Genomic DNA, 22,946 nt, shown 5'->3' on the forward strand with positions numbered 1-22,946 from the left:
ACAAATATCTGTGCATTTTTTCCAATATTTAGCCTACAGGGGCCTTTTGATTTTTTTTACAAAAATAAGTTGAGAATAAGAAATTTAGGGTAACTTAAAAGTTATCGATAGCTTAGGAACTCAAGGAGGAAGAAAACAGCTTTTGTGTAAATGAAGAAGAGAAACTTAGGAAGGATCATTTTATTTTCTCCCATTGACTGCCATTTTCGGTGCCTTTAATTCTGAGGATCTCATTTCCTCATAAACCTTCCCTCCTAGGTCAGTTCTTTAACATTTTTTCCAGAAAACAAAGAGCTCACTGATGGCTTTTTGTGTTCCCTTGTAGAGAACAAAGGAAGTTTCCAAGCCAGATGGTGAAGGAAAAACAAGCTAAAATTTACAATTTGGTAAGTTCAGTGTTATATTGTAAACAAAGAAAACTGTACTTTCTGTTATCCATGTTATGGGAAAAAATGAAGGGCACCTGATTTATATTTCATTCTTTCTTTATACTATTATTATGAAGTGCACATTGGAAAGACAATATTTAGGTCATTAACAGAAATGCATTAAATAGGATGATTGTGCTCCTGGCATGCTTAAAAACATTAATCTTCTGATTCAGAGCCTATTAAAATATTAGGCCAGACTCTTTAAAGAAAATGACCATCTGAGCAGTTTACTGGTGGTATATCCTGTAATCATAGCTACTCAGTAGACTTGGAGGTTTGCAATTCTAAGTCAGTCCAGGCAGAATATCTTTGAGACTGTGTCTCCAAAATAATCAGCAAGAAAGCCGTACTTAGAGATGTGGCTCAAGTGATCGAATATCAGCCATGAGCAAGCAAGCCAAGCAAGACCAAAAGGCCCTGAATTCAAATCCAGGTACTGGCAAAAAAGGAAAAAAAAGGAAAAAGACAAGAAAAGAAAAAAGAAAATGACCATCTGAAGCTAGTTGAACCTTTGAAGTTCAGATGGGTTTGACCACAGATTATTGTGGTAAAGCAAATTTTAACATGTTCCAACTTGTAAAATGCCCTTAATTGATACTACCCCAAATACCAATGTTTGGTGGGGGGGGGATGTGGAAAGAAAAGACCCTCTCTGAAGTCTCTTGGAAAGGAACAATTTTTAATAATTTTTTTTGTAAAGATACTGTACAGAGGGGTTACAGTTACATGAGTAAGGTAATGAGTACATTTCCTATTGAGCATTGTCACCCCTCCTTTGTTTTTCTCCTACTATCCCTCCCCTTCCCATCTCCCCAACTCCTTCCTCCCCCCAACTCTTGACCACTCATATATCTTAGTTCTGGGAAGTAAAATATTACATACTTGATTCCAAGTGATGGTGACTGAAAAAAATTCCAATAAGTGACTGAATCTCTCAGACCTACACTAAGAAATGATTCTTATGTAAATCTTCAGAGGAGAGCTTTTATTCTTAGCCATAATAGCATAAAAATACTTACTGACCAAAGCCTGAAAGTAATCAAAATGTGGGCTAAGTCACATTCAGTATTCCTGTGGCTCATTTTTATTTCATATAAAGGAGGTGTTCTGATTAGAATTTCTCAAAACAATTTTTTTCTAGAATTTAATGAAAAACTTCTGTTTGTATACCACTCCCATACTTCCTCACAGAAAATCCTTATCAGTTGCTAGGTACCAAATTTTATGTACTGTCACATGAAAATCCTCTAACCAATGGTTCACTGAATTTTTTTATTTGAAATTTTTAAGGTATCTGCATATAAAACCTTCACCTGGTGGATGGTGACTTTGAAGAACAAAGGATTTCAGCAATAGACAAATTTTCTGGGTGGCTTCTTGATGGTGGTCTTTCTTAAGCCTTTTGACATCGTACGCATTGATTTGTTATTCTTTTCCAGAAAGAAAATGAATTTGTCTGTTTCACCTGTGTTATTGATTGTTGGTAAACTTTGAATTTTTTACAAATTGCCTTTAGTTAGGAGAGAAAGGAAGCTTTATATTTGTTAGAGAAGTATATTTGATAAAGTTTCTTAAAGCACCACCAAAAGAAAAATTTAAAACTAGAAAGAAAACTTTGCAAACTTTTGCACATTTTACACACAGTGCCTGTTAAATCTCATTAGTATTTTCAGTTTACACAGCATTTTTTTTAGCATTTGGAAAATAATGCTTTAAATATTTGTCAGTGCTCAGATTCCTTATATTCCCTTTCTTCCTGAGTTTTTGAGCTATATTTGATGTTTCTTTGGGTTAATGTTCGTAAGTCAACCCTAAAGTATTGTATATTGGGCATATATCTTCACTTGGGCTGCTAATAATAAATTAATAATAATGTGGAAAAAACAGAAGAACAGAAAACACCAGTCTCCATTTTTCGTTAGAGTTTTTCTTTGCCAGGGGTGAGACTTTTGTACCATAGAGTCAGATGAAAAATTGACTTCAATTAAGTCAGAACAGCAAAATACAGGCTAGCAAAAGCACTGGATAGCAAGTCTCAAGAATAAGAAATTTTAATTCTGAGAGTATTCATATGGCTTGAACTTGGTTTACTATGTTTTTAAACTGTGGTTTCTGTTCTTACTCCATAAATCCTAGACAGCAGTTTTCACATAGAGCCATTTGTCACACTTGCCTTTAAGCTGTATGCATCTGGCTTTACAGAAGTTAAGTTTATCAAATATAAAAACTAACTTCTGCTTTAAAGATAAAATATATATGTATGTATGTATATGTGTATATGCTGAAATTTAAAGTGCTTTTCCCTCTCAGCAGTTTCAGAACTGAGCTTTGGTATCTGACAACTTTGAATGGATTCTCAGATCTTTCTGTATAAATAGTTACAAACATTGCACTGATAATGGAATGTGGAATTGTGAGAAATAATTTCATCTTTATTTCCAGAGTATGAATGTGGGAAAAGATGCTAGGTACATATCATAGACAGATATGTAATTTCTTCTTTTCAGAAAGTAAGCCTTACTTAGCATCAATATAAAGCTTTTCTTAGGACTTAACTAACTTCACTAGACATAGTAATGTAAGCAATACTGTCTAGTGGGGGGAAAGGTAAGAAAAAATACTATTACTTATAATGAGCATCAAATTTTGTTAATTTTCTCTAAAATTCTCACTACAAATTACAAATTAGGCACATACCAATTGGATTTCAAATTATACATAGATACAAGGCTAAGCCCCTATTCCATTGAAGAGGCAATCATTCTATTTTGAAGGTACTAACAACAACAACAAAAAAAAAACCTCACCTTTCTGGAAGAATTTTAAGTATGTATTTAATCTTCCCATTTGGACAGTCCAGTTATTTGGTTCCTTTTCATTTTGTTTTTAAAAGGTGTGAAACCATAGACATTGACAGATGTGTTTGTAAAGGTATGGCTGCAATAGTAATTTCCATGCAAATATCTAAGTATTTTTTTAACTACACACCAAAATCCAGAGATTTAATGAGGTAAACATACATTTAAGATATTCAGAATATGCCTTCTTTTTTATTAGAAATATCTCTTAAGGTTGAATGTTTGCGAGTAACTCAAAATGAGTTGAGTAAGCTACAGGATTTAAAGCAACCCTATTATTATTTTTAAATCAGGTCAGGAGAAAATAATTGCAAGTATCCACTTAGAAGTAAAGAACACACATTTATTACAATGTTTATTCTGCACCTTGTAATATTGTCTAACAAATTGGCTTTTCAAACAATATTGAAGCTAGATGACCAAAATTAAAAATTGCTATCTCTGTTTCACTGATATAAATACAATTAAAATATTTTACACTAAAGTCTTGGTTGTGTATTTTTTTTCTTAGAAGCAAAGTAGCCTGGGGAAGAATTCCCCAGTAATTTGTTTCTGTATTTAATTTTTAAACCTTCAACCATACATAGGTGTAAAAATAGAACTATAATCACATTTGTTGTGGTTTCAATAATAAAGTACCCTTGCATACCCAAAAGGTGCATGTGTTGAAGACTCAGTCCCTAGCTGTTGGCCGAATTAAGAGGCTGAATCATGAAGCACTAATTTTATCAATGGATTAGCCAATTGATGACTTCATCACTGAATGGGAGGAAGGGGGTAGGGATGTGATTTTCAAGGGTACATCTTGTCCTGGGATCCTTCTTCTCTGGCTCTTTCTCTCCTTCCCAGCTGCCATGCGATAAGTAACCTCCTACCTGCATCACCTGTTCCTGCAGTGTCCCCAGCCCAGAACAATGGCACCACTTTCCATGGACCAATACGTCTAAAACCTAGAGCCAGAATAAATCTTGGCTTTTCCCAGGTGTTTTGTCACAGCAAAGAAAAGGTGACACATTTATGTCTCTGAAATGTCAAACTCTTGTGTTGTTTTTGAGAACCATGCATTTTGACATCCTTCACATTAAATCATGTTCCTTATCTTGAAATGATGCCACCTACTCTTGTTTTATTTTTTATTGTGAAAATACTGTACAGAGGGGTTACAATTACATGGGCAAGATAATGAGTTCATTTCTTATCAAGCATTGTTGCTTCCTCTTTTGTTTCCCCTTCCGATCCCTTTCACTCTGCCCTCCCACCCCCGCCCCCACCCCAGCCAAAGTTGTAAAGTTCGTTTTTCAACATAATGTCTTATACATCTCATTGTTGTAATGGGTCCACCTGTATCCCTATTTAAACAATTTGTTTTTTCCCTTCTCCCCCCACAAATTATGCCAACATCAAATACAGTGAAAGCAGGGGTTATACCATGGGGGAGGGACATACAAAGCAACAAAGAAATCATCTAGAAACAATCGCAAGAAAGAAAAAAAAAACCATTTGAATCTTTATCTTAGGGTTTATTTCGCCTAACATCACCATATACTCTTGTGTATGACATCAATTCAAACAAAAGACTGCACAGCCTTCACTTAGTCTAATATAAGCAAGTATTTTCAATTTCTCGGTATATCATCATTTGTTGGTGGCTCTGAAATGATTTATTGTCAACAAATGCCAAGATTGAGTTACTTAGCAATTAAAAACTAGGCTTAATTAGCAGAGAGTAAACATTGCCTCCCTACTTAAGGATCAACAGCTTTCCATCACAACTTTAATGGATGGCACGTCCTCCATAGACCTGAATGCCAATGAGGCTGTTAGGATCCCTGAGAATAGTTCTATGCAAGGACTTTTAAATAAAGGAGCTGGACCAGATGTATTTCAACCCTGAGTACTACCAGGCTTCTAGTCTGTGGGGCTCCTAGTCCTGTTGCTTTTAGTCCTGTAGGGATGAGAGAAGGAAGTACTTAACCTAGTACTCAACCTACCCCAGAGATGGAGAAGACTCTGTGGAAAAGATAGTTGCTTCTCTGAAGCTAAGACCTTAGAGCCCAATATAAATCATCCTGCAAAGAAGCAAGGAAATATATAGTCATACATACCCCCTCCTTCAACCACAGCTCTGAACTCCCGGGGCTGTGAACCAAAATCCAGAGGGTAAGAAAAGGTGATGGCATGAATCCAGGAAGAGAAGGTAAATACAGACCTAAAGAGATAAGCAAAAGAGCTCTTGCCCAGCCATGTTCCAGCTTAGTTATTGATCCAGAGTTCCTTTCTCAGTACTCTACTATTCAACCTCTTACCAGGGGACATTGTCAGAAAAGGAATGTGGACATTGTAGGGGTTAAGCATAAAATAGAGTGAGGAACTTTATTATTCTGTAGCAAAGGATTTACAGTTCAGGGCAGTACTGTTTAACATGGAGCTACATCAATTAGCATGCAGTCTTCTCTCAGAAATGATGAAAGGGTTAGGTGTATGTAAGATTATATATAGTTCAATCTCCAACAAAATGAATTTTAAAAACTTTAGAAATTCCTAAATCATCCAGAAATGTTCAAATGAGTAGAGTTGAAAAGTATCACCAGAAAGCCAAAAATAACCATCGCCAGCTTGAAAATATATCCAGTCTATTAAATGTTCACATTAAATAACACTTTGGTGATTATAGATGACAGGAACTTGGCAAGAAACAGATTACTACAACCGTTCAAGCTTTTCACTTTGCAGCCATACTCTTATTTTATCAAAATTCTTGTCCATCCAGCGTATATTTTCTTCGATGGTTTCAACTGTTTGTTGAACACAACGGAGCTGAGAACCATTTTCTTTCAAAGAGCTGAAGAATTCTTTTACCTTGTTAGGAAAGCAAAATGAAATTGTCTTAATTTTGTTTCCATGAAGCAAAAAGAACTTCAAGCCAGTTAAAAGGAAACTGAAACCAGAATTCAGCATTTGTCACAAATGTATGTAGAAAACAGCCCTGGGTATCTGGATGTGATTATGGTCACTTAAGCGTTAGCTGTTTGAAATGAGCTCATGCCTCATGATGTCAGTTTTTGGGGTTTCTTCTCCGTAGCTCTTTTATTTATTCACAGTTGCCAGGCTTTTAAAGGCTTCCCTGTTCACCATTTTATAATTAAGGTTTAATTGAGTGTGTCTATTTAATGTGAATTTTGTTCTATACACACAGATGCAATCTTAAGTTCTTAAAACATGATAGTTAGCAAGCAGAATGTACAGAGTATCTTTGTTGCCAAGCAAAACACTTTCAACCACATAAATAAAGTCTTTTCCACAGGCCTGGCCTTGTACATTATTACAGAAACCCTGCAGGGAATGGAGTTCTTAGTAAATTATGGTGGTAAGACCCCAAATTTTGCCAATGTTTTTATCCTAATCTACAATTCCTAGATTGTTCCCACAAAGTAAATCTGCAGAAAGTTACCTATAGTTTTAAAGAGATAAGAAACTCTTGGCTCTGGCTCCCCTTGCCCCACAAAATTTTTGTTCTTGTTTCCTCTCTGGGTATCTGAGCCCCTTAAGTTCAGATGGTAAATATACCAGTGGTGTCATGGCACTGAACATGATGCTGTTTTTGTTTCACAGTAAAGCGTTGTTAGCCTTTCCCCATAAATTTCCACAACATTAATCCATCATTTTTGTTTTGTGGTCCGGAAGCCAGTGGAGGCCAAGTTGTGTTGTTTATTCAGCATGGGATTACAAACGGCTAATTCCCTTACAGTCCACCCCGTAATACCATTTTATGAGTTTGGGAGTGGGGGTGGGGTGAGGATAAGAATAGATTTCAGAAAGATCAAATTGCAATCTACATGACACAGAGTTGTTTTAATATCATCTCTCAGTACAATGCTCAGGAGTTACTGAAACAACCTACCTAGAAAACATCTCTTGCTCTACCAACCCGCCTTGTACTGCAGCTCCCTCATTGTTTTCTATTCCAGAGCCCAATATTAATTTCTCAATTAAAAATCACCATAGGCATTTTCCAACAGTCGAACCACATCAACCATTTCATTAATTGGTTAAAATACTTCATCGGAAGGAGCCTATCATTATAGCATCATTAAAGGCCTCTAACCATAGAGTCTCGGAGTCAGCTGTAAACGTTCCCTCACCCAAACCTGTTTTGTCTGTCTTCCTCTGCCTCAGAAATGAAGCATCTCAATAGAGTATTTGTTCAGACCTGCCTGTCTGTGAGCCTTTTCTTTGCAATAAGGATTTTATGTTTGGAGGCAAGTTTTCTGTTGTAGGATACTTGTGTGCTTCATGTCCCTCTTATCAGACAATGCGAGTAACCCATACTAACTTCTCATGTTTGCTTGACTGCTAGGAAGCTGTGATAAATGTAGGACATCATTGCAATAATTTTATTCAGTGCAAGTCCTGCATGTGGTTTATCTGCTGTCCACTATGCAGCCTTTCATCTTTATTTTAACACTAGTTTATATGCCTAAACAAACACTAGTTTAGATGCCTTCATGGTATATTGATGAAAAGGAAATCATGGAATTTGGATAATGAAGTAAAACTAGAGTCCAGATCTGCCTCTTTGACAAGAGCTGGGAAGGTTATTTACCTTCCCTCTGCTCACTTTTAATACTCTTACAGAAGGACTAATGATCTCAGGTGATTTATTAGTCCTAAAGTTTTTAGTGTCAGATGGGAAAAATCAACATGTTTGAGAAGAGACACAGTTTCTACTAGTTTATTTGCAGCTGATTTGTGTTTATGTCAACATCATGGCATCCATAAATAGCTTCAAAATAACCAAAATCCACTTCAAACCCTTGTTTTTCTTGCTCATATCTAATAACTTGTTACTTAAATCTAAAATAATTTCTTTTTTAGGGATTTTTTTTTTTTACCTCTTCAAGACGAGTTCTGGTGGAGAATTGATTTGTTGTTCCCAACACCATGTGGGCTAGGGAAGATGAGCCAAGTTCAAACCTAGAAATGGAAATCATCAAAATCTAACTTTATTCATTCAAAATATATCTAAAGTGCCTCCTGTATGTAATGTCATTTAACTCTTATCAGGCATGAAAAAGATGGGATCTCTCCACTATAGAGCTAGTAACATAAAGTACATGATAACAGCTGAATAAGCCATTAAGAATCCAAAAGAAATGGTAGTGTAGGCAATACTTCTGGAGTTAGACACAGGCAGATACAAACAGCAAGAGGATTGATGAGTGAGCAGGGCTAGGCTGGGAATGTGAAAGTCTTCCACCAGCCCATGGCTACGGGAAGGGTCTTTCTAAGGGAAGATATCCAGATACAGTACCGAGCATTGAATTCTCTAATAAGGGCATTTAAGGTATCTTTATTCCTTAACTAAAAAGCCAAGTGAGAGAGCATGAGGCTCTGAGTTCACTCTCTATTACTGTGTGCACAGGCACACGCATGCGCATGCACGCTCACGCAAGCGCACGCGCACGTACACACACACACACACAGCAAAGCAAAACAACACGGTTATCCAGGCCTGGAACAATTTTGATTCTACTTACTTTTGAACTAGTTCATTCCAATTTTCTCTCAGAAACTGCCAGGCCAATGGATAGCCCACTGAGTTTCTGCCAATGAGGGTAAGAATATGTGGAAATTCTTGAGTTTTTATTACATCCCCCTTAAAACTTTCATCTAATAGCCTGTAATGATTAAGAAAAGAAATGTCAACAATGAATAGGTGATGAAAGGTATAAAAAATTGCAGTAAAATATCCCACAAGATTAAAAGAAAGTTTGCCAATAATGAAGGCCAAAAATATAAATTGGGAATCAGAGTACAGCTAACCCCCCTATAACTATCATAATAAAAATTAACCTTTCCACTATGTTTATCATACCTATTCCCCTATCTCATTTTCCCAAAAGAATAGTTAAGAACAATATCTCCAGTAAATATTTCAATTATAGCATTCCTTTAAATATACACAAATATGTACTCCCTTAGCACCCGGATCTCCTTAGTTATCTGCAATTCTCAATGAGTTGTGTACCCACTGAACAAATATTCACACTACAATAAGCAATTCCTGACCAAAAAAGGTGCCAGAATGATCTGATTTCATGGTTTCCCTTGGCCACATCAACATGAATGAGTGACTCACCACTGGAGCTTTTCCCTGTTTTGGCTCGTACAGAGGGCAAATTCAATCTGGCTTTTCTCAGTACTGGACAAAGAAGACTGGTATTTATTATAAAGAAAGTCCCAGCCTTCAGTGTTCTGTGCACCAACAGCAAACACTGCCAGGGTCACATCAACAGGCAGGCTGTGGGGAAAGAACATACTACTGACAATGAATCTGCGATGGAGACAGTGCTCTGAGATGCGTGATGGTGAGATATTAGGAACCAACTGTATGATCAGTGACACAGGCCTAGAAATATCAACAAAAACTATCAGCTCTATTTTTGTTACATTTGTTAATAAAAATTAATTTTCAAGTAGCCTTTCTCAGAAACATAATGCCTGATACTTTATAAATACCTACATATCAACTTACAAATATATATCAACTATATTTTTAATAATGCTGAGTGATTCCACAAGTGCCAACTTTCAGGCCAAAAGAAAGTCAGACAAGATTCAAAATTACTCCATGCAAGTCCTGACACAGGTCAGAACTCCAATAGGATCACAGCATTTCATAACTGGAAGCATCTAGATGGTTGGCATAGTGTTTACTGGATTTTATTTAAACTCCAAATATAAAAGGATTAAGGGCCAGCAGGTATAGACTTATTTAAGGTGTTAGCAATTACTAGAATGTCCTTTCGGTGTATCTTTGAAAGACTAAAACAGATACTTGTAAAATGCACTCTGGCAATGAACAGCTCAGTTAAATTTAATTGAGCATTGACTATAAAAAATGGAGATTATTATAATCCTATTCCAATTCCTTAAGTTTACACCTATATTGTCTAGAAGTTCTTAAGATAAGAAATACATAGATAACTCTAAAGGAAAAAGAAAATATCTGATAAAAGAGATGCTCATATACTTATTTTTCCAATAATGGGAAACAGAAGGTAGCACTGAAGACTGACCTCATATTTCCATTAGATTCCTTCCACTTTCTGAAATAGCCTTCTGCCCTGTGCACACAGGGTTGATACTTGCGCACGCAGGCGAGGAGGAGGAGCTGACTCCGAAGCATTCTCTCTGAGACAGAGCCCTCATCTGCCCAGATCTGCTTATCAATGAGGTCCCTCAGCAGCCTGAGGAGGAAGGCCTGGAGTGTAGCACCGGGAACAATGACATGTGTCACAAGTATTGTCATAGATCTGGTATTCCTTCCCATGATGCCAATTAATTTTTAAGCTATTTTTTGTTGTTGTTGGTTGTGGGGCTTAACCTCAGGGCCTGGGCCAGACCTGGTTTGCTAAAGGTTAGTGTTCTACCACTTAGAACCACAGCTCCACTTCTAGTTTTCTGGTGGTTAATTGTAAGAGTCTAAGACACTTTCCTTCCCCAGGCTGGCTTTGAACTGTGATCCTTAGCTCTCTGCCCTCTGAGTAGCTAAGACTACAGGTGTGACCATCCAGCACCTAGCTTAAATCAACTCATTCTAAACCTTGCAGCTGTTTAGTTATATGAGGACTAAATATAAGAAATGATAAATGATTTTCGTATTTGCCTAACAATTCTGTCTGAAGAGACCTTAAACTCAAAAAGACAATTTATATGACTAAATTTGTGAGCAAATTATGCAACTAACTGCATGTTTGTCAAAAATAAGCTTTTTGTATCTTCTCAAATGCCACAGAGTCCCAGGAAAAAACATTTTAATACTAGTCATCATAATAGAGAAATCAAATGAAATAAAAGATTGGTGAAAGGAAGGGAATAACAAATCCATGATAAGTACAGAATATAACCTTGTCATTCTTATTTTAGTGCCAAATAAAACCAAAACCTTTGTTAATCAATTTAATAATGAATTATTTCTTTTCTTTAATAGTTATGAAGACATATATACATAGCTATAAGCGTTCATTTTCACATGCAAGAAAAGCAACAGTTGTATAATGATTTCTCATGCTTTTACCTTGAATTGCATTTCCACTTCATTCATATCTCTTTTCTCCATTAACTTATACATAGGTATCAGCTCATTCAAACCTTGGAACACAGGCATAATTTCTGTTTCATACTTCAAGTACAAGGTTAAATCCAAGGCCTTTTCAATCGATAGCTTTCCAATGCTGAGTAAGACATACCATGGTGACACATTTAAGGAAATGAACCTTTTGCTTCAACGTAATTGTAATAGTCATCCACAATGCACTCAACAAGATAAAAATGTCCCTTATAAATAGTGTCCTTTGCATTGAGCCTTTTCTGTTAGACATGTCTATCAAGTCTACACTATTGAAGACATATCTCAAATAATAAGGGAGTGAATGCCATCTGTGATTCAGGGGAAACAGTGTGTCATATCTCTAGGATACATTGGGTTGTGCACAAAAACGAGAAAAAGAAGAGGATTTTGATCAAAGATCCTTCAGGAAGCCTGCTCAGACTGACTGCCATTCATCAGAAGTACATCACTGTAGTAAAAAAAGTATTCTCTGCTTCAAAAAGCCCCCCAATATACATAAAACCCCTTCACAGAGAGAGTTGATATTAAAAGCCTCAGTGGTAGGGTTTATAATTATGTAAGTTAAAACAAAACTTTCTATGTTTCCAACAGCAGTAGGTCATGGAGGGGAAATGTTTTGACAAGAAGAAAATAATTAAATAAGCAGTCCTTAACTTCCTCTTCCTTTCCATTGCTTTTGGTCACCTTGTATGTTCCAGGGTAGTGGTAGAAGAACAGAAAAAAAAGAACTCAGTATTCATGGTGGAAGGACATGGAATATAAGAATTATATCGCTGTCTTGTCCCAAATAAATGCTTCCCCTTAGGACTTCAGTTCTGTTCAACTAGAACTTCAGTTGCGAGTTTTTGCTTAGGAAACATTTACTTAAAAACCTTTGAAATGGGGTTAAAAAAAAAGTTAAATGTTCAGCTACTCAAAGGACCTTTGGTTGGCCCAGATATGATAAGCTAGACTTTATAGTGATTCCATGAAGATAGTGTCAAGTTCTGCTTTTCTTTTTGCCTTTTTTTTAATGAAACTCTTCTAACACAAGTGATATAATAAAATTAGATTACTTAGTCTTTCTACAAAGGCATCAAGATAGTTAAAAACCTAGCATGGGAGAATTTATTATAGTGTGGCCAGAAAAATACCTGAAAAACAGGCTTTAAAGAGAAAAAAGGGGTGCCAACTATGATGTCTTCTGAGTTTTTTTCCTACACGTTTGCTTCTGTAATATCTGAGTTGTTAATTAGAAAGATTAAAATAGAGACTCCAGACTTCAAGTAGGTTAGCATCCAAAGACAGAAGGTTAATAACAAGGCTAATAGCAACTTTTGAATGGTAAAATACCTTTTAACATCTCCTTAGTAATCAATCAGTCAATCACTTTCATCTTTAGAAGTCAAGAATTTGTACAACAGCAGCTGATTTCAGAAACAAGCCACAACTTTGCTTATATTACCTGACAAGCTGAAATGCATTGTTAATGAGACTCGCCCGATCGTTACTGCCGATTGCTGTGTGTGTTCCTTTTAAAAGGCCAGCCAAAGAATCCCATCCATTATCCTCATAATGCACAATGTAATACCCATTCATTCCCACGTTAAATTTGATCCATTCCACTGCTTCTGGGAGGATGAGCACATCTAAGGCAAATAAATCATAGCTCCATTTATTGTCTTTGCTGGTGAAAGCTTTTCTGATCAGGGACTGGACCAGGAAACTATGGAAGACTAAAACTCAGCAAATTAAAATAACTTCTTTTAGTAACTGGACAATAGCAACACAACAGACAAAAGCTACACTTTTACACACCAGTTTTAGAAGGTTTGTAGATATATGAAAAGAATGTAAATGCATCTCTGACCATACATACAATATTCCCTAGTAATATCAACATTTCCATCGATAATCTTGCCTTGTTTAGCATTACATTTTTTGACCATTTTATTATCTCTGGTATTGTGTTGGCCATTAATAACAATGCAGTATTTTCAGCCTATTCCCTTTTGATTTGAAGGAGGGATGAAGAGGGGTGAGAATGTTGAAGGGGTGACATTGATTAAGATATATTGTATTCATCAACTGCTTCATTATATGGCACCTCCTTTGTACAACTAAAAGGGAATTCAAAACATAAATTTAAAAAGTAAATAAATTCTAGAAACTCACACACGGTGAGACCAAAAGAGGACACTCTTAGGGAAGACACAAAGGTGTAATTCTTATGTGCCTTTTTACATTTATATAAAATAATACCCACACACAAACAAATATATTGAATTGAACTCCAAGAAATAGAAACAAGAGCTCACTTAATTTTCATTTTTTTATTTTGTTGGTGATTTTGTTTTCTTTATGTATGGTTTATTCACATGTCTATCTTTGGGAGAGGGAGGAGGAGGGCACAGAACTTAAGGGAAAAGGTTCAAAAAGTACAACACTGGAGCTCACTGGACACTATGATGAAAATAAACTATACAGACTGGAGGGAGGAACTAGGAGATAGAGAGGGAACAGAAGATACTGTATGAAAGGAAATGTATTCATTACCTGACTCATGGAATTGTAATCCCTCAGTATATCACATAATAACAATAAAGTAAATGTTAAAAATAAATAAAACCTATACACACCCATATTCCCTCCTTAAATTGGTTATTTTTACAATAAATTACCTGTCTCTGTCTTCAGCAAAAATCTCTGCACAGAGTCTGATTTGCTAGTAATGAATGTCAATGGAACATGCCATAGGTACCTAAAGGAAAAAAAACAAAACAAAACAAAACCAAGGTGGATTGCTGTTAGCTCATTCAACAAACAGCTAATAAATATCCTCTCTTGTACCAGGTGTGTTATCAAGGATGTTCAAACAATATGGTATAAGGTTGTTTGGGGCTAAATCTCAAAAACACAGTCTTTAAGGACTACTTGAGGAAAGCTAAGAATTTGGGTTCATGTAATTGGAGGCCAGAAACGAAACTTTAAACAGTGACTACTAGTAATGGCACAGATTGGCATCATGTGGCTCCTCCATCAAGGGCACATGCCACTTCTGCAGACTTCCTCCCAAGATGTACAAGCTGAATTTTATCCTGAGTAAACAGGGAAAAGCACAAGTTGGAGCACATTCAAACAATAAAAAACAACTAGCCTATTTTTTTCAAAAGTATCAGGAGAGCTGGGATGTAGCTCAGTGGCAAAGCACTTGCCTAGCAAGTGCAACGTCTTGGGTTCAATTCCCAATACTAAAAAAGAAAAGACAAAAAAAAGTATCATGAATCACACAAGTTAGGCATCACTTTGGAGGGGAAAAATGTCAAAATTATGTGATATTTAGTCTAATATGCTATGATCCTACATTAAATCCAGAAAGCAGATTTTTTTCTTGTTTTTGTAGACAGATATTTTAAAACAACTGGAAAAGGTTGAATGGGGTCATACAGATTAAATAACAGTACTGTGTCAAGTTCATTTCTTAACTTTGACCATTGTACTGTGCTTAAGACAATACTCTTTAAAAAAATAAAGGAAATACCACACAAATATTTAAAGGCAAAGGAGCATCTGTCTATGGTGTCTCTCTCTTTTCTCTCTCATATACACGTATTCATTATGCAATGTTCTATAGAGAGAGAGAATGATAAGGCACTATTTTGCTACTTTTCATAAGTCTGGAATTACCTTTAGATAAAATAAGTATTTCTTGTATCGTATTTTCACAATAAAAAACATTTAAAAAAATAAATATTTCTACATAGTGTCCATCCAAGATCAATTAAGTTACAGAATCTCATCTCTAATGCTATCCAGTGTGCATAAAGATGAAAGCTCCAGAGTCTAACTCAGTCATAATTCCCAAAAATCACCAAAATTCTTTGGTCAACTCCAACTAGATGCCAGGTACTTCTATAATTTAATAGCAATTACTTAAATCAGGGATGATTCCAAGCTAGTAACTATAAATTACATCCTATTAAACTACAAAGCATGAGAATGTTAAAATAATGAGTCAAGATTTAAAGCTTCCTTAATCTTTCTGGGAATATAGAGAATATAAGTAAATTTCAGAGAAAATGCAAATGTAATTGATTTTATCATTCCCTTTTTTTTAGTGTATGTTAATTACTTCAGAGGTATTTGGTCATGGTATTTCACTCTAGCATATACAGTATTTTAATCAGATTTATACCCTCACTCTTTCTGGTGATATCAGTAAAGATACTATTTCAGAAATTTTTTTTAGTCCCATCAGGCAAATGTTACCTAGACGATAAAATGAGCTGTATTCTGTAAACATTACCCGGTTTCTGGAGTGCTGTCAGAGCCTTTCATGTAGTGCTCTTGCTTCATGTGTACATTCCTTCCTCTCACAGTGATGGTGATCAAGGGAAAGCCCTTCTGCAGCGTCCAGGTGTTCATCATGGTTTTCACATCTGTCCCCTCCTGATGCCAGTGCTGTGACACATACAAATGCAGGTGTGTCACCTACTTACACTCAACTCCAAGAGAAGTGAGAAGTGAGCTCATGCTCAAAGGAACTCTACCAGCTGCCAGTTCCTCTGCCAGCACACCACTTCATCTTTCTGCTCCCCAGCCTCCTGCCCTGGGTCTTTCCCGCAGTGTTCCCAGCACTCACACCTCCATTAAGCATCAACTGTTTACTTTCCATCTCCTCCACTTGACTTGGGACTTTTAGCAGGTTTCACATGCATTTCTGCTTGGCATACTGTGGAGCTGGCATAGTATGGGCATCCATACTATGACATCCACTATTGACATAGTGAATGAGGATATAAAGGAGAGAGAAAGTAGCTGGCTATGTTTTTAGCATCTATATTATAATACTGGATCTCAGACAAAGGAGGTGAGGAGAAAATTCAGTTAAGAACCTGTACTTCTAAAGTGACAGAAACAGCCAAGAAAATAAAAACATCGCTGATACTATTCTGTTGAGTTTCCAACTTAAACTATATCTGCCTATAAAAATACTCCAAACATCCAGATTCATAAGAGTCAGAGAAAATTTAGTTTCTCAGATGTTACAAGGCTAGCAGTGAAAAACATGGGTCAGATCTAAATACCTTCAGATTTCATCTTCCCACTTGTAAAGACGGCAATAATAGAACCTGGCTGGTAGATTTGTTGTGCAGAATAAAGAAGATAACACACGAAAGTGCCTAACACTTGCCAGATAAAGAGTAAGTCGCTACTTTAAGACTGAGTACAGCCATCATTCACTTTCTCATAAATACAGAGCTCTGACAATGATTAGCATATCTTCCTGACTGATACAGGACAGCATGTTATACAGAGAAGCATGTTATAAATCCACTGTTAAAGAAGGCTGGGGGGCAACAACAAATCCTCAAAGAAACAACTGCCCAATAAATAAGTGGGCTAAAGACTTAAAGAGAAACTTCTCTGAAGAAGAAAGAAGGATGGCCAATAGACAAAGAAGAAATGCTCAACCTCCCTAGCCATAAAAGAAATGCAAATCAAAACAACATTGAGATTCCCCTCACCCCAGTTAGAATGGCAAAAATCAAGAACTCTAATAACAACAGATGCTGGAGGGGATGTGGACAGAAGGGAACCTTACTTCATTGTTGGTGGGAGTGTAAACTTGTTCAACCACTTTGGAAAGTAGTATGGAGGTTCCTCAAAAGACTTCACATAGAGCTCCCCTATACCCAGCAATCCCACTTTTGGGCATTTACCCAAATGTTTACAAACAAGACCACACTAAAGCTACCAGCACGACTGTGTTTATTGCAACATTATTTACCATAGCTAAGATATGGAACCAACCCAGATGCCCCTCAGTAGATGAATGGATCAAGAAAATGTGGTATATATACACAAAGGAATGACATTGCCCCATTTGTTAGGAAATGGAAAGACTTGGAAAAAATTATATTAAGTGAAGTAAGCCAAGCCCAAAGAAACATAGGTCCATGGTTTCCCTTATTTTCAATATCTAGTATATGTCTGAGTCAAGCAGAATAGGTAGATAAGGTGAAGTTAGGAAAATGAACCCTAAGATATGTATTTAAATGTTTTTTCTTTCATGCATTTGTTTCTAATGTATTTATAAGATTATTTCTTTGTTGCTTTGTATGTCCCTCCCCCACAGTATAACCCCTGTTTTTACTGTATTTGATGTTGGTATAATTTGTGGAGGAGAAGGGGAAAAACAAGTCATTTAAATACGGATACAGGTGGACCCATTGCAGCAATGAGAAGTACAAGTTGTCATGTCAAAAACGAACTTTACAACTTTGGTGCAGGGGGTGGGGGGGGAGCGCAGGGAGGCTGGGAAGGAATGTGAAGGGGAAACAAAGGAGGAGGCTGCAATGCTTGATAAGAAATGTACTCATTATCTTGCCCATGTAATTGTAACCCCTCTGTACAATATGTTCACAAAAAATAAAAATTAAAATTAAAAAAAAAGACTGAGTACGGCCATCATTCGCTTTCTCATAAATACAGAGCTCTGACAATGACTAGCATATCTTCCTGACCGATACAGGACAGCATGTTATACAGAGAAGCATGTTATAAATCCACTGTTAAAGAAGGCTGGGGGAAACAGCCCTGCTCAGAGCACTTCACTCTTTCACTTCCTCAGCTCCACACCACAAGGGAATGGTTTCAATGAAAGAAATTTTCAATACCGCAGCCCCAAAGCCATCACACCACTATGAGAAAAAAGGACAAAGGGGGAGAAAATACAACAGTGATACTCACAAGACACTATGTTGGAAATGATCTGTACAACCGCAGGGGGTTGGAGGGAGGGAAAGTGGGAGAAAATGGGGGAAGGGGTTACAAGTTTGACGACAAAAGTACTCACTACCTTGCTAATGTAAGTACTTACGTAAGTACTTAGCACTTTAGAGAGAGATGATAACTGGAATTCACAGCAAGATCTGATCAATGTTCTTCTGTAATCTCACGAGAAGCCACTGGGCTTCTTCGTCCAATTTTGGGTCCCTCCTTCACCCCATTCATCTTCTTTTTTATCTTTTATTTTTTCCTTCCTTCTTTTTCCTTCCTTCCTTCTTTCCTTCCTTCCTTCCTTCCTTCTTTCCTTCCTTCCTTCCTTCTTTCCCCTCTCCCCCTTTCTCCCTCTCCCCCTCTCCTCCTCCTCTCCTTCTCTCCCCGCTCTCCTCTCCCCCTCCCTCCTTCCCTCCCCTCTCTCTTTCTGTCATTTCTCTTGTGCTGGTAGTAGGTCTTGAACTCAGGGCCTCAATCTCTCACTTGCCTTTTTCACTCAAGGCTGACACTCCACCATTTGATCCACAGCTCCACTTCTACCCTCCTGCTGATCAATTGGAAAACAGTCTCTCAGATTTTCCTGCTGGACTGGCTTTGAATCTCAATCCTCAGATCTCAGCCTCTTAAGTGTTTAGGATTACAGGTGCGAGCCACTGGTATCCGACTATGTTCTCTATTTTCTTAGCTGTACCCCTCAGTCTTTCAGAACTCCCACACACACACCAATTCTTCCATCTCGTATCATCATAACCTCATGAATATGGAGTAAGGTATTGATACTGCATAATTATTTCTTCATTTATAAAACATTTCCAATAGGTAAAGCAAGATGGGCTCCTCATTCTGAAGGAAAGGCACTAACAAACCATAATTCAGTAAATGCTTTCCTAAAGGCAGGCACAGAGTGAGTAGATGTAAGAAGTACCAAATACTGGCTGGGTGAAAGAGAATAAGCTTTTTTTGTGTGTGGACATGGGGCTTGAATTCAAGGCCTGGGAGCTGTTTCTGAGCATTTTTGCTTAAGGCTAGCATTCTACCACTTGGAGCAACAGTGCCACTTCCAGTTTTCCGGTGGTTAATCAGATACAAGTCTCACGGCTGGCTTTAAACCTCAGTTCTCAGATCCTGAGTAGCTATGAGTAGTCATGAGCCACTGGTGCCCAGCAGGAGAAAGCTATTCTAGAGAAGCACATCTTGAACATGAAACAGGACAAATATGTCTACTTACACAGGTGTCACTGCCACACACCTGTAATCCTAGCTACTCAGGAGGCTGAGATTTGAGGACTGAGGTTGAAATCAGCCCAGTCAGAAAAGCCTATGAAACTTTTATGTATAACTAACTAGGCAAAAAGGAATAAGTCAGAGCTGAGTGGTAGAGCACCAACAGAGGAGAAAAAGCACCAGATACCAAGTCCAAGTCTTGGTCTTAGACAAAAAAGCACAAGTGGAGGGAGCTGTGGCTCAAGTGGTAGAGCACCAGCATTGAGTGAAAAAGCTAAGGGACAGCACCCAGGCCCTGAATTCAAGCCCCAGAACCAGTGCAATAACTAATTAATTAAAATAATGCATTCATCCAGTCCAAAAAAAAAAAAGAAGGCTGGAGGGAGGTAGGAATTAATGTCCTGAGCAATATTACCATAGAAGGCGAGGCCACTCTTTGTAGAAAAATTGTAAAAAAGCATAGCTTATACTCTTATCTAGAATGAGGGTAAAGTAGTCAAGGAACTCAGAAAGCTTGACACAGAGCTAACTTGGGAAGAATAGGGACTAAACCAACATACTCGGTCTAACATGTCCAGTGGAGAAACTTACTGAGGATGAAGAAGAGTGTTGACTTCTGAAGCAAAAGCCATCTATTGTCTCAGTATCATCTGTGGGGCAAATCTAAAATCCAAAGATAGCATCACTGTATTTCTGTAGAAAATACCAATCATTCTTCTCAGAGGGAATAACACACAGGGGGAAACAAAGAACAAGACAAAATAAAAGAAGGTAATAAGAGCATCAATTTCAAATGTTCTGATACATAGAAACATACGCACATGTGCCATACTATTCCACAGGTCCTCATTTTTTGTGTTTTTATAGCTATACTTAAGGAGGTATTGTACAATTCCACTTTTAAACACATCAGCACCCAGATAATCTCTTAGCATGTTCAGAATACAAGCTCCCTGAAAAGATAACAGAAATATAATTTCTAGTCAGTTCTCATATTTTACATGGCAAGATTCTCCTACAGCAAAAATGTTCAAATCTTCAACCCAAGAAAGTATAAATAAGGAACTGACAAAACATAATGTTAGGGATTACAAAAGAAACTATACTTTCAACCTAAGAGAATTTACTCCAAGCAACACAAGCAAGATAGAAGGCATTCAACTGGGTTTGGCCCAGAAAAAAGAAAAGCCATCTAAAACCTCACCCATCACCACCTACCACTATGCCACAGAGATAACACATATAGTGCTCCATTGACAATTTGATTTTACCTTTTCATAAGATACATCATCAAACATCTCCCGAATCTGAGCAGGATTCTCCACAGGTGTGGACACAGGGTGTGAGGAATTTAATGCATCTACCTCCATTGCATCAAAACACTTGCCCAAGAAATAATCCTCCTATTGAGACAGAAAAAGTAATAAAAAAAGAAAACAGCACCTATGATTTACGTTTAGATTAAATATATGAATGGAGGAAGGATTGATCTGGAATAATAGTCTCTACTTCCAATTTCTGTACCAACCTATGTCATATTTTAGTAGTTGTGATATAAAACAAAAGTACTGTACTTTTAAAACAGCACCTAAGAAACAATGATTTTAGTAAGGACTTGTCTCAAATATTTATCACTTAAGAATAAAGAAAATTACTTATTAACCTAAAACCAAACTATTTTACCTTTACCAAAACAAAACAAACAACAGGAAAGTAAAATACATAGTGATATAATCATTTCCATTCATCAGTTGTAATGTTGCAAATCAGTTGTTTTATAATCATGTAATCAAAGAAAAGATGGAGAACAAATTCTAACCTTAACTCTATTTGGCACATTATCCCAACTCAATAATATGCATCCACAATCATTTTTATTCTTAAAGATTTTATATAAATATAGAAAGACATTTATGATATATTACAGTATAATAAGGATATACCATTTATCATTATAACTGTATATGAATATCAGTACAGGCAGGTAAAAAATAGGAAATAAGTCTACTCAAATGGAAAAGAATTATTACAGTGAAGTGTAGTATTGCAGTTTTCCCCATTTTTTTTCAAATTTCACTTAACATAAGATTTTAACATAAGATCTTTAAATAAATATGTGTGAGTTCCAAAGTGTTAACTTTATGATTTACACATGTAGGTTAATACATATAATGTGCACTTACGTTAAACATAATTCATTTGATTTGTCAGGTTGGGTTTTAGTGAGATAATAGAAATCTGTACCTACATTCCTACAATGACAACCTGAAGGTCAGGAAAACTATACAGAACATTCTGGTTGCCTTTATTTCTATTGCTTTGATATTAAAGGAAGACAAACTTAATAATTAGTATTATGTCTAATGAGACTATGGAAATAGGACTTCATGATTTGTCTAAAAGATTCACTGGCATCTTTGAAACTCGACATATATCTAAGCTTCCAATAAAATTATCACTAAAAGAATTTTATAATCCAAGATTAGTAAACAAATGAGGTTAAACAAAAAAGAAGGAAAAGAATCATAAATGACAACTTACAACTTTTAGTTCAGGATGGGTCACATTGACAGACACAAACTCCATAAACTTGGCAAATCCTTCATTGAGCCAAAGGTCATTCCACCACTCCATAGTGACCAGGTTTCCAAACCACTTAAAGAAAGAAATGGCTTTATTCACACATTGCTGGAGAGACCAGAAAATCTATCATCTGTAATAGAGTAGCTGAAGACACAAAACAGAAATATGCAAAATATCTATGATCAGGTTATAAATGTGAGTCTATAAACAATGAATATCTATTTCAGTTAAAAATGATGATGGGAGAGAACGATGAAAGGTATAGATGAATGATAAACCCCTTGTACAACTACTTAAAGATAATAAAAACACAATTTAAAAAAAAGATTTCATAAAATGTGAAATTTAATACTTTATGGTGGAAATGAACTTTACCACTATGGAAGGGGAGATGGGGGGGGGCAGAGAGTGGGAGGAAATGGGGAAAGGGGTAACACTGTCCAAAAAGAAATGTATTCATTACCTTACATGTAGTTGTAACCCCTCTGTATATCACCTTTACAATATTTTTTAATTTTTCTATGTGAATACAAAGTAAAACTATAAATATATAAATAGTCTCATATATCACCATAGAAGCAATGTGAAAATTTAGTCATACCTGTTTGGTTTTGTACAAACAGTGTCTTACTATATGGCCTAGGCTTGCCTAGAACTCACGATCCTCCTGGCACAGCTTTCCCAAGGGCTAGATTACAGTTGTATGTGTCAATAGCCATACTTTAAAAGAGTGTGACTTAGCTTGCATACCTGGTGGGCAAGTTCATGGGACACAGTCATTGTGATGCCAAGCTTACTGGAAGCAGAAGACTTTTCTGCATCAAATAACAGAGAGGATTCTCTGTAGGTGGTCAGGCCCCAGTTTTCCATAGCTCCAGACGCAAAGTCAGGAATTGCAGCAAGATCTTGGGAAGGAAGCAACACAGTAGATTAATCAATCTCAAAGCTATACAC

General features: G+C 36.7%; 2 protein-coding genes across 11 annotated transcripts in view; one reads left to right on the forward strand and one right to left on the reverse strand.

Annotated features, from left to right (window-relative positions):
- The window catches only part of Cast (calpastatin), a 94,723-nt gene extending 92,917 nt beyond the window's left edge, over positions 1-1,806 (forward strand). For all 7 annotated transcript variants that reach the window (XM_013022040.1, XM_013022042.1, XM_013022041.1 and 4 more), the window contains 2 exons: positions 326-386; positions 1,722-1,806. In XM_013022040.1, the coding sequence (XP_012877494.1) occupies positions 326-373 (48 nt within the window). In that variant the 3' untranslated portion in view covers positions 374-386; positions 1,722-1,806. The remainder of the gene's footprint in view (positions 1-325; positions 387-1,721) is intronic.
- Positions 1,807-5,649: 3,843 nt separating this feature from the next.
- The window catches only part of LOC105989822 (endoplasmic reticulum aminopeptidase 1), a 33,274-nt gene continuing 15,977 nt past the window's right edge, over positions 5,650-22,946 (reverse strand). For all 4 annotated transcript variants that reach the window (XM_013022036.1, XM_013022037.1, XM_013022039.1 and 1 more), the window contains 14 exons: positions 22,743-22,897; positions 21,951-22,064; positions 20,681-20,812; positions 20,231-20,362; positions 20,001-20,072; positions 15,709-15,863; positions 14,084-14,163; positions 12,868-13,051; positions 11,370-11,526; positions 10,369-10,553; positions 9,429-9,590; positions 8,827-8,967; positions 8,182-8,263; positions 5,650-6,148 (listed from right to left, as the gene is read on the reverse strand). In XM_013022036.1, coding sequence (XP_012877490.1) covers positions 5,993-6,148; positions 8,182-8,263; positions 8,827-8,967; positions 9,429-9,590; positions 10,369-10,553; positions 11,370-11,526; positions 12,868-13,051; positions 14,084-14,163; positions 15,709-15,863; positions 20,001-20,072; positions 20,231-20,362; positions 20,681-20,812; positions 21,951-22,064; positions 22,743-22,897 — 1,907 coding nt within the window. In that variant the 3' untranslated portion in view covers positions 5,650-5,992. The remainder of the gene's footprint in view (positions 6,149-8,181; positions 8,264-8,826; positions 8,968-9,428; positions 9,591-10,368; positions 10,554-11,369; positions 11,527-12,867; positions 13,052-14,083; positions 14,164-15,708; positions 15,864-20,000; positions 20,073-20,230; positions 20,363-20,680; positions 20,813-21,950; positions 22,065-22,742; positions 22,898-22,946) is intronic.

Source organism: Dipodomys ordii, unplaced genomic scaffold (assembly GCF_000151885.1).
Source record: "Dipodomys ordii isolate 6190 unplaced genomic scaffold, Dord_2.0 Scaffold59, whole genome shotgun sequence".
Taxonomy (NCBI): Eukaryota; Metazoa; Chordata; class Mammalia; order Rodentia; family Heteromyidae; genus Dipodomys; species Dipodomys ordii.